We start from the raw sequence: 13,269 nt of genomic DNA on the forward strand, positions 1-13,269 counted from the left end.
ACGATATAAAAAGATGTTTTACATATTCAATAACTTTTCATTTTAAGTGGTTTACGTTTATCATTATAAAGTTAAAAAAAACATGTGCGTTAAAGAAATTTTTTTTGATTTACTTGTTTTCTTCAAAAACATGTTACATGACTAAAGTTTCCTTTTTACAACAATAATTAATCTCGTAAGCTAGAGTATCTAATTTAAAGTTAGGATAACTATATTATGAAGTAAAACAAGCTGGGGAATTAAGAGGACTGAAAGGAGGCAAGGAAATAATTTGTAAAACAAATTTTAGTTTAAACTATTGTAAGAAAATTAGTACACAAAACAACAGAAAAACTAACAACAAAAACTGAACACAAAAAATGCGGTGCAAAACATTACTAAACTATACCTTTTGTATTAAAAACAAACCAATAGCAATAACAACAAAGCATATATCACCATCGCAAAATATCAAAACAATATTAAAATTCAATTTCAAACTATTTATAACTTTAAAGAATCTTCTGTTCTCAATCTTCAGTGCTATCAATCATAAGTCCATTGCATAAATTAATTTTTTTAATACTAATATCACTATCTAAATCTATTGTCATTTTGTGCTTTCTTGATGTTATTGACGAATCTGATGCAGCACCACTGATTTCATTTAATACATTAACAGAATTTTCATTCAGCGCATCACTAGAGTTTTCATACAATGATCCAACAGAATTTTCATTCAATGCATTACCAGAACCTTCATTCAGTGCATTTACAGAATTTTCGTATAATGAATTAACAGAGTTTTCATTCAGTGCATTTACAGAATTTTCATACAATGAATTAACTGAGTTTTCATTCATAGCATTAATAACGCAGTCATTTATATCAGTCAATTTTGTAGCAATTAAATTTTTGATGTAATTTGTTGAAACAGTTTGTAATGGGGTTGATTCACTAACAGAAGTTGTGCTAGCTGTTACCTTTCCACTATCTTTGCTTAACACCTTACCTTTACCATGTGTGTATGAATGATCTTTATTAACTGAATCATGCACATCAATAGGGAATTGTACACCAACGTCCTCCATAAATTTAAACTGAAAATTAACCTGCTGTGAAAAATTTTTTTTTTTTAACTTGCACTTGCATTTACATTCACAATCTGTTTGAGTATACTTAAAACGATCTTTAAACTCTCTATCAAGACGCATCTTTTCCATTTCCATTCTTTTTTGTAAAACTTTATTTTTCCAATTGTTTTTTATAAGTTGGACCTTTTCGTTTACAAAAATTCTTCCAGGAAATATTGTAGGTATTGCGTCAACTTTTAACTTACGCTTAACTTTTGTAGGGCCATATTTACGCTTGTACTCTTCCCATTTTTCATCAAAACAGTCTTCTGTGAAATGGTCTGAACAAACAGCTACATCTTTTGGTAAACTTGTACGATTAATTGCCATTATCCAAAGTTCTCTTATGTCCATTCTGTCTTCATTAGGTAAATCATGTAGTGAAAAACTGCGAGAATCAGAAGATTGACAACCCCATTCATCTTTTGAACCTCTGTTCTTGTGGTGATGAGTATTCTTGCAACCAGGAACACAACAATGAACCATTTCTAATAAAATAAAAGTCAAAATAATAACTTCTGTGTTTCAAAAGGACACAATTTAATAAATGTCATTAAAAAGTTTTTTAAAATTATTTTGTAACTTCTTTTAGTGTTTAAAAATTTTTATTTGAAAATATAAACTATTTTATCTAACCAACAGACACTAACATCATTATGCTGAATAAAAAATTAATAACACTGGTGATATAACACTGATTAATAACACTGCTGAATAATTACATTAATAACAATGCTGAATAAAAAACTAATAACACTCTATTTAATTGGAATTATATTATTTCTTTGCTGGGTTTTTGGCTAAATGTGAAAATACAACTTAAATAACTTGAACAACAAGTCTGAATTAAACCTGAATTCTACATTTACAGTTTAGTCTTAACCTAAATGCTAATAATTTTTTTTTATATGTTAGTTAGGCAATTTCTGACAAAAGGCACAAAATTGCTTATGATAACTAGTGTAGTCACATTATAAGTATATTTATATATTTTGACAAGATCTAAATATTAAGATACACAGAAATTGGGCTGGTTTTTCTAATGATGCTCTGTCACTTTTAAACAAGGTCTAGAAACGGATTGTAAATCTAGTTTGACCTGCTCTATCTGCAAGCTTGAGTCACTCTCTCATTGTTGAAAGGTTGCATCTCTTAATCTTTCCAACAAATACCATCATGATTGCTGCTCAAATGACCTATTATCTCTAGTTCCATCCAACCAAAACTCATTCCTGCTTGATTTATCATCAGCGAAGTTGCATCTCCCTTCATGTTCTAAAAATTTTTATTTATCTTGTTTATTTTTTCTCGCACATCAATGATTTAGAACTCTCCCATTATTATTATTCTTTTTTTTCTTTCTAACAACTCCTAATTTAATAGTGGTTGCTTGCAGCCTTGTTGGGAGTTAATGAGTTTTTTAAAAATAGTCAGATAGCAGTAAGCTAAGCAAAAAGTGGCAAATAACACAGATAACACAAATAACAGCTATGACCACTATCAGAGAAATAGCAAGAATATTAAAATTTCAGAGAATTGTCAGAAATACTTTCAAAACATTTAAAATGACAGGTGGTATCTGTGTCATGCAGGTCTTTAAATGTCACGTCATGCAGGATCTTTAAAGTTAATAAAAACTACAATCAAGCACTAGATTTGAATTTAATCAAATCTATTTGGTTTTTAATAGACAAAATTTCAAATAAGATCTAGAAATAATCTAAAGCAAGAATAAGATAGAGCTTAGAGAAGAGTTCCAATTACAATTTGAAAAAATCCTATTAAATTGACGCAAAAAAGATGTGTAACTTCCAAAAAAGCACATTAGTGAAATTTTATATATTAGTTTAGATGGTTATTTTTGCACCATTTTCAATATTATCATCAATTTTTTATTGATAACTATGGTATTTTATTTGTAACATTTTTATATACAATTGTATGCTTTAGCATGTCATCAAAGATTTGTTTAATCAAAAATTTCCTCACAAACAAAAAATTAGTTCAATATCTTCTTTGGTTTTTATTTGATAATACATTAAATGTGGTTTAAGCAACAAAATCACCTTTTTGTTATATATATATATTATATATATATATATATATATATATATATATATATATATATATATATATATATATATATATATATATATATAAGGAAAACTTGCACCCTTGATCCGTAAGCATCTTTGATCCTATAGCGTTATCTCCATATTTACATAACTTATTAAAGAAGGCTGATAACCATCGTGTTATAAATATTATGTCTTCAAAATAATTGTGTTTTGGTTAGAGAATAGAACACTATTAATTTCATTTCTAAAAAGTATGATTTTGACAACAAAAGTAATTTTTTTGCTTTTACAAGGAACCTCGCATTTTTAACATTTTTTTGAGTTGATTAATAGACACTAGACAAACACAGATGTTTTTTTTTCTTCTTTTTCTAAACAATTAAAGCCCACATTTTTAGAATAAGAGAGCAAAAAGCATATTAGGAAATTGCATCCTTTGGTATAAACTGTTTGTGTGCGTGTATAAATATACATATACAATTAAATTTACTTAGGACTTTTTTTGTATCCAAAACAAGAAAGCCCAAACAAAAATAACAAATTTTTGATTTTAAGCTACAACAATTTAACTAAGTTTTTAATCATAAAACTGCCTAAATTGTGTAGATATATGAACACAACATTTAATAACAAATGCTGTAACTTATAGCACTTAAGGCTTCCTAAGATTCCACAATTCTTATAATTCACAAGGGCTCTGGGTTTAAAAATGATAGATATCAGATTTTAAGATTGCTCTTTTTGATAAAATTTAAAAATATTTTGTATGTTTAAAATTTTAATGTCGTTTAAACCTTATTATAGTATTAGCATAAAGTAAGTATTAGCATTAGTATCATGAAGTACTAGAGTAGTATATAGTATGGTATAAAGCAAAACCATTTATACTACAATACAAAGTAACTTGGCAAAATTGATAATAAAAAAAAATCAAAGAAAAATTGCAACAAAGAGTACTTAAAATTTATTCTACAATATTTAGTTAAGCTATTTTAAACCGCTATTTAATCAATTTTTACTTAAACAAGTTACAACAACGTATAAATTGCTTGCAGGGTTGTGCTATTGTTAGTATGTTACATAAATAAAGTAGACAACTTTTGCTTTAAGTTATATTGCGATGTTACTGGTAGCTAGTTATGCTTTTTTCCAAGAGTATTGTTTAACTTATAAAATTAAATTAATTTTTGTGCGTTACTTTACAAACCAAACAAAATTGCGTGTTTATAAAAAAAAGTGTATTTCTAAATAAACACGTATTTTTTATTTTTTTAATATTCAAAATATAGATCAAAATCGCATTGTTTTTTTAAAAGAAATACTCACTATAATTGTCTAATCTTTTTTCTTTAATTTGATGGCAATATTGCGAACGAGAGACGGGTTCCAAGTTGTCGATTTTGTCAAACAGAAACCAAAGTCGATATTTATCTACAAACATCATATTTGATTTCATCAACAATTACTAGCGGTCTTAAAATAGCAAACCATGAAAGAAAATAAGGAAGGAAAACAATGTCTTACCAGTTATCCTTCCAAGTAAAAAAAAAAAGTAAACAAGAAACGGATTACATTTTCAAAACGACCATACCGTTTACAGATACAACCAAGATTTTGAAAATACTCTGCCAACGTTTAAAAAAATAAAAGCGGGTTCAAGCATGGGCGACCGCAGGAATTTTTGATGTTTCAGATAGGACACTTTCACACATTGTGCAAACTCCAAGCTTAGGTATGTTTATACCTATGCCAAATGAGGAGGCCTTTCAAACAATTCGGGATGGCGGAGGTATGAGAACAAAAACGCCCAAAACAATTTGCCCCTCCCCCTTCCCAAAAGTGAGGGCACTAATGTAGTCAAATTTTTTAAACTTACTATCGTAAACTATACTTAAATTTATCAACAGATTTCAAATTTCATAGAAAAGTATTATAAATTACAAAAGTTATGATCATGCAAATTTTCTGCCTTCCCCCCCCCCCAAAAAAAAAAAAAAAGAGGTGTAAATTTTGCATGCTCATAACTTTTGTACTTTACAATATTTTTATACAAATTTAAAATCTGTCGATAAATTTAGTTTACGATAGTAAAATTGAAAATTTTACTATATTAGTGCCCTCACGTTTGATAAGGGGATCAAACGTTTTAGGGTTTTTTTTGTTCCCAGGTCTCCGCCATCCCAAATTTTTGCAAGGCTTCCTCATTTGGCATAGGTATAAATATACTTAAGTTTGGAGTTAACTTAATGTGTGAAAGTGTCCTATCTGAAACATCAAAAAATTCTGCGGGCGCTCATGGGTTCAAGGAACAGTTTCAGATAAAGAGTTAAAGATTAGTAACTTATTGAAATAGTGTTGTTATCGACTTCAACTAAATCAACTAGTCAAAAGTCAAAATTAGTCAACTTTAAAAAATAAAATAGTTGATTTAATTAACTTCGGACTTCCTACTAAGAGACTAAAAGTCGATTTAGTCGAGTAAAAATCTTAAAGTAATTATATCTTTTTATTCGACTTAACCTTTCATCATTTAATTTTTGTTTGTTCACTTAGTCGATTTCAAAAATGAATTAGTCGATTATAGTCGCCTAATACATATAATTTAAATATGTTTCAAATTTTTATTAACTATTTATCTAATTATTAACATGCTCTAAAAAGTTCTTGCGGTCATATCACAAAGCACCGAAGAATAGCAAGTCTTTAAAGGCAACACTTTTCGTTAACTTATAAATTTATCATTCAAGTTTTTTGGAATCAAGCTGCTATTGTATTTATACATAAAAATTAGATGGTAGTAAATATTTTAACATCTATATAATAATTTGTAATAAACATTGATTTTGTGTGTATTCATCATTTGCATGTCCTTAGTTAACAATTTTGCATGTTGATATTTGTTTTCATTTATATAAGTAGTGACGTAGGCAGGATTTTTGATGTTTTCATAAGACTCTTTTAGGCATTACGCAAACTTCAAAATTCATTTTTATGACATATAAAAATGCTTTGCAAATAATTTCATAAATTTGAGCCTGGTAACAAAAAAAGTTCTAAGTAGTTTGTTCCCCTACCCGAAATGTGAGAGCTTGTTAGAGCGTAGTTAGAGTTGATAAAATAGATTTTTTTAGCATTCTATACTAAATTAATTTGACATTTATTGCCATTTTTTAAATTTCATTATTTTGATATTTTAATTCTCAAAAGTTATGTACATGACCATGTACAATAAAAAGTCCGGAAATTTCATTTTTTTTTAAACGTAAATGTGCACGTAGTTTATTCCCGTTCTATTATGTCTCCCAATTGCAAATGTTTATATAAAACATATTCTGACTTCAATTTTAGAAATATGTAAAATTCCGCTTTTTGTTAAAAATCAAAATTTTACATATTTTATTAAAAAACATGCAAGTATTTGTTTCAAAAAATATATAGATCAGATATGATAAGTTATAAATTTTTAAATAGTTTAAGAAAAGGGCTTTTTAAAGTTTCAAAGCCCTGAATAAAATGCATGTTTTTCTTTGCACAATTGTTCACCCAAGTCAACCTTTTAGCAATATTTTTGAATACATTTAACAATTTTGGAGCTTTTTTCTTCATTTACTGCACTACTTCACCATCAGGGACATCTAGAATTTAAACAGAATTCAACTTTATGGACTTACCAGATCCCAAAGCTCAGCGGACTTAAATATAAATGGTAGCATAAGTTTTTCAAGCCTTGACTACCTCCTCCATAACTTTGCACTAGACTTTCTAGAACTTGATATATAGCCCTTTCCTTGGCTACTTTGTCTTCTCTGCATTTAAAAGTTCTATAAAGTGAGAGATATATACCTCTAGCATATGTCTTTTGTAGAGAAACCATAGGAGATGAATGGCATCTTGGAAACAGAGTTAAGAAAAACAATAGTCCAAAATGTACTCAGGTATTGGACACTGTTGTATTGCAATAAATAGCAAACATTTGAAATGTCAAAGTATTGTAGCCAATTTAAAGTTGATTATCATGGTCACTACCTTTGCAGCTTGCTGACTAAACAACATCCAGCAGTATTTCTTCAATGTCATTCATATCAGGTAACATAACACTGACTGTTATTCTTTCTACAGAAACAGTTATGTTTAAAACTTCTTCAATCTGTTCCACTCGCTTTCTATCAAAACGTTGTCTCTAAATATCTCAATCTTCCTGAACATTATTTTATATACTGTACTTCTTGAAAGATTAATGATTTCAAGATTCATACAGGATTCATACTAATTATATATCTTTTTGGCGTTTACCTACTTTATATCAAAAAGTACAATCAACTGGATTTTTAGCACTTACGTTTATTGATATCTTAGACTTATTAGAACAATTGAATCTATCAGGTAAATCTCCATCACCTAAAAAATCTAAACTTACTTCAAATCTAGATTCAGGTCTAGATGAATAAAAAAATCCTCAAGTTCAACCAATTCTATTGCGTTTATTTTTATTTCACCTTTACATCTTTCCTCCTGCATTCTTCTAAACTGAATAGACTTATTTCCTCTCACTTCTGGCTTGGTTCAGCTCTTCTGTACTTGTTTCTTTTTTTTCTGATCTAGATAGAACTGACTGTTCTCCTTTTTGGCATTCTCAGAACAAAAGAGATCCTGAAATACTTTCTAATAAAACAGGAAATTCTATTGAACTGGAAAAACAAACATCAGATTTGGATTTCCAGTTCCATGATTTCTACTTCAATGAGTTGGGATGATGCAAAGGTTTGTACATATTATGGAGAGTCAAAATCTTGTTCCTGAAAAGTCTAAAACCCTTTTTTCTTATATCTAAACTTTGTGAGTACTTTTATGTGTATTTTTATGTGTGTTATGTATTTTTAATCTTCAAACATTTAAGGGATTTTTATTGAACCCCCGTTATTTAAGTTGCAGCCGTGGCACAGTGGTTAGAATTCTAGCTTCGCATGAATACTCATTTCTTACGGAGTTTGTTGTTTACTCAACAAAAAATTCTCACTCATAAAATTTTATTGTTTGAAGCTTAAATTAGCTAGTTGATAGAACTATAACTTAACTAATCACGGTATTAAAATCTTTCTAATCCTCTAACTATAACCTAATCACGGTATTATAATCCTTCTAATCCTCTAACTATAACCTAATCACGGCATTATAATCTTTCTAATCCTATAACTTTAAACTAATCACGGTATTATAATCTTTCTATTTCATTTAATTTTATTAACACTTAAACTTAAAAAAAGTTTAACTCAACTTGAGTGATCAATGAAAAAATCTTTTTTTTTTTACGTTTTTTGAACTTTAAAATGTTAATAAAAAACTAATAAATAAAAAACAAATAAGAAACTTTTGTTTAACTATAAGACACCATGTTTAGACTGCTTATTTTCGTATATTATTGGATTTTATATCTCTTTACAGAAAACTTAATTTTATTTAATAGCGTTGCCAGAAATTTTTCAAGATGATGCAAACAATTGTTAGACTTATATTTTTTTTATTAAACTTGATATATTTACATCTGAATATCTTTTTCAAGTTAATTTGCACAAATTCTTTAAATTAATATGTCATTTGTATTATCTTACTTTATAAAAAAACTTAAAAAATATTTTGTCTAAAAAAACATGAGCATACCCAGTGAAAAAGCGCACATGGGATACGCGTGGATTTTTTCCACATGTAACCCATGTGGGGATTATTATTTTGTCCCATGTGGGTTTCATATGGTAAATCCCACATGGATTCCATATGGTAAATCCCATATGGGATACGCGTGGGTTTTTACCACATGTAACCCATATGGGGATTATTATTTTGTCCCATGTGGGTTTCATATGGTAAATCCCACATGGGTTTTATGTGGTAAATCCTACATGGGATATAGGTGGAAAATACGACATGTTATAGATCTTAAATGCCACATATTTTAATCCAAATGGTATAAAAGTAGTCAATACTAGACAAATGAAAGTCCGAATGCTTCTATGATAATTTTAAAAATTCTTTTAATTTAAAAATTACTTAAATAGTAATTTAAAATTAATCATCGAAGCTTTCAGAGAGGCTTAACTTAATCTGGTATTTGCTACTTTATCCCATTCGGTATTCAAAACGTGTAGCATTTTTGATCTTTTACATGTGATGTTTTCCACCTATAACCTATGTGGGATTTACCTTAAACTATTATGACGAAATTTTATAAAATTAAAAAACGTGTTGCAAAATGAATTTATTTAAAAATAAATGCTATTAATCAATACATCCAAAACGAATATTAAAAATATTTTTTCTTTTGCGATTTACACGCCGTTTTTTGTCAATTGAATTAATTAAATCGCTTCGGCTTAAAAAAAAATAAATAAAAATAAATACAAATATATATAAATATAAATATAAATATAAATATAAATATATATATATATATATATATATATATATATAGAGAGAGAGAGAGAGAGAGAGAGAGAGAGAGAGAGAGAGAGAGAGAGAGAGAGAGAGAGAGAGAGAGAGAGAGAGAGAGAGAGAGAGAGAGAGAGAGAGAGAGAGAGAGAGAGCAATTTTAATAAGGAACCTTATTAGTCGAGCAATTTTAATTATTAGCCAGTTTGCGTAATGATCTTGAACCCATGAGGAGAATCCTGAAAAAAAGTGATCAATAAGGAAAAGTAGTTAAACAAAAAAACGAAAACAAAAATGTAAAAACCTACTTTTTCAATGATGTAGACTTCTATAATAACAGGCCTTGACATCGCGCAAAATGCCGTAAAAACTGAAGGCCGATTAAACTTTCACTTTTACTTATATTGATATATTTTTATATTAGGTAGGGTGTAATGGCAGCCTATGTTTTCTAATAATAATCTCTAGTAAAAACGGAAATATAAAAAGAAAACCAAAAAATTGTTAAAAGATAATCATATTTTTCGTATTTCAAATTTCATTAAGAATATTTATGTAATATTAAATAGTATCAATAACAAGCAGAACCATAACAAAGTATATATCTATATATTAGAAAGATAACTGTATTTTTAATTTTTTTTGCTAAAAATGGTAACAATAAAAATCACCAACAATAAAAAACACCAATAAAAGTTGATTCAAGCAAAAAAAAAGTTTTATCAATATATCTCAACAGGGTTAAAGTCCTTATACTTGGCAACTTGTAGTCAATACACATACAATCATATAAACTTCGTCGCATAGCAAAATACTCACATATGCTCTACATATAATATCTGAAGTATATAAAACTTCACCAACATTAACTTTTCTCATAGCATTAAGGTGTTCGAATAGAATATTTGATTGAAGCGAACTTTCTTTATTTTTTAAAAATCTAACTGCTTCAAATAAAGCTGATTTTGTTTTTATTAACTTTAATTTGTTTACAGCTAAATATGAAATATTACAAATTGTGCCATTATGGTTAGCTACAAATGAATAATCATTGAAAATTACTAAAATAAATAATGAAACACCAAGTTTGTACATTTTTGATTGTATGTGTAAACTTTTTTTATTAAGCTGGAAAACAATAACATCGTTATTATCACTTAACAAAGATTGAATATCGTCAAATATAATTTCATCCTTTTTTAGAAAATCATTTAACTCATCTGGTAAAATGCTTCGAAAACCGCTTGAAGTTACATTTTTTCTAACTTTACTTGCTGGTGTGGCTAAACAACTAGGCGGAATATTTTAAAAATAGATGGTGGGTTTAAAGGTCGTTGCTTCCCATATTTGCTTTCAAAAGGTGCTTCATTTGGCCAATGCAGTTGACATAATGCTGTATAGTCTGTAACAATAAAACCAGTTCTTGGGATAGCTTCACTACATCTTTTTCTCTCCTCTAGATTCTTCGGGAATTTATAAATTAATATTTTTGTCGTAGTTGAGTATTGATATTTTTGTTGTAGTTGTAATTGATATTGTAGTTGTATAAATTGATATTTTTGTTGTAGTTGAGATAGTTCGACTTGCAAAGAGATACACAGCATTTTAAAGGCATTTTTAAGGCATTTTAATTATTAAAAAAACTTATCGTTAGTTTGACAATATTATTACCTTACAAAGTTAACGCCTTGAACCTTACATCAACATCAAGACAATAACGTTGTTATTGTCTTGATGTTGGGCTATCTAATTTATAAACCAATCACATTTTAAAGATTTATTAAAAAAGCGCGAACACAAACTTTCATCTAATGTTAAAAGATGAAAATGTTAACACAGTATTAGGAATTGGCCTTCAGTTTAACAACTTTGTTGCGCGATGTCAAGGCCTGTTATTATAGAAGGCCGCGGTCACACATAATATAATATTCTGAAACTAATAAACAAACATCTAAATTTCTATAAGTAAATTTATTCTTTGATCATTGCCTTCATATCCTATCTTATTTTCATATCATAATCTATTATGGAATTATTTATATAACATATCACAACAATATTATTAAATTTGTGATGTTCAAATATCATATGAACATTCTCTAACATGTTCATATGATATTTGAATATAGTTCTTGAGTATATTATCTGCAAACAATTGACTGATGCAAGTTCTAATGTTGTCAAAAACCAAGCATGCATGCATGGGACACTGCAGTGTCCCACAAAGAAATGCAGGTTTGAAAGTCAAATTTTCTTTATTAAAAAAAAAAAAAAAATAGGGAGGAGATAAGGAGGTTTCTGTAACTTTTTTTAGGCCCCAAAACTTTTAACTTTATATATAATAAGGTTCATAAAACTTAAGGGACTAACGAAGTACATTGAGGAACAAAAACAGGATATTTACTGAAACTTTTAAATTTTTAATCTGGAGTACCACAGTGTAATTGGGAATAAAGTCTTTGGGTCCAGTATTCAAAGTAATATGATCTAAAGTAATATATAAATTAAATAAAATGCTTTAAAATGCATGCAGTTATACATATAACTCCTGATAGTTAACTATATGTATAACTAGTTATACATAAAATTTATTATATAAACTTATTTTTTAAGGTTATGCTTGAACAAATTAGAACCAAATAATTCAAATTCAAGATTTAGTTCAAGTTCAAGTTATTTGTTCATTGTTTTTTCACTATTTTATATTTATTTGTTCAAATATTTTAACTAGTACTAATTCTTACTACAGTAAGAATATTTATCATTGTTGAACGTGATTTTATTAGTAACTTAATTTTACTATCAACATATTTTGACAACACCCTTTGCATTTTAAATGATGACAGCTTTACTTTTCTATTGATGTTAAATTTATTACGTTTCAATAACTCAGATTGAATTTTAACTGAATTATTGTAAGCTTTGTAAGGGTTTGTTGTATCTCAAATGGTGTTGTAAATAAAGTAAAAATAATATATATATATATATATATAATATATATATATATATATATATATATATATATATATATATATATATATATATAGTATTTAGGCTATGGGATCATCCATAAATGATGCCAGTAGATAGAGGGGCAGTGTGAGTTTAACAATAATTGACAATGGGGAGGAGATGTTGAGACCAAAATAATGTCAATTAAAAAATTGAATTAAAAAAAAAAGTAAAATATTTTATTTTAAAAAAAAGTAAAACAATTTATGCTAGCTATGAGCAGGTTTTAGAGGTATTTACACCAACAATGTGGTCTAAAAACTTCTTGCTTTTGTTGCTTAAAACTGTAGAGGATCATAGGAAAAACAATTTAAATTCAGAAATTAGCTTGCTTATCTGAAAGAACAATTTACGCATTTTTTTTTTTTACTTTTAGTACTGTTGAGAATAAATGTATAACTGAACCAGAAAAAAATTGATGGTATATGCATTTTTTATATTATATTAAAAATTCAGATATACCATCATAATACGATAACAAAAACTGACATCATTTTCAATGGGAAATGGCAAAAAATTGACTGAGTTTGATAAAGGGTGAAGTTGTTCAACAAACCGGGTCATCATCTGACATCATTATGCATAGATGACCCTACAATTTAAGTAAAATAAGTAATCAATTTGCCATATTTCTCTTTAGAAAG

General features: G+C 27.8%; 1 protein-coding gene across 1 annotated transcript; it reads right to left on the reverse strand.

The window, feature by feature from the left end:
* Positions 1 to 270: 270 nt before the first annotated feature.
* Positions 271 to 4,615, reverse strand: LOC105851031 (uncharacterized). Its single transcript, XM_065803704.1, has 2 exons — positions 4,517 to 4,615; positions 271 to 1,600 (listed from the first exon to the last, which is right to left on the reverse strand). The coding sequence occupies exon 2, from the start codon at positions 1,596 to 1,598 to the stop codon at positions 510 to 512; it is 1,089 nt and encodes a 362-aa protein (XP_065659776.1). The 5' UTR covers positions 1,599 to 1,600; positions 4,517 to 4,615; the 3' UTR covers positions 271 to 509.
* Between the last annotated feature and the right edge of the window lie 8,654 nt (positions 4,616 to 13,269).

Source organism: Hydra vulgaris, chromosome 08 (genome assembly GCF_038396675.1).
Source record: "Hydra vulgaris chromosome 08, alternate assembly HydraT2T_AEP".
Lineage (NCBI taxonomy): Eukaryota > Metazoa > Cnidaria > Hydrozoa > Anthoathecata > Hydridae > Hydra > Hydra vulgaris.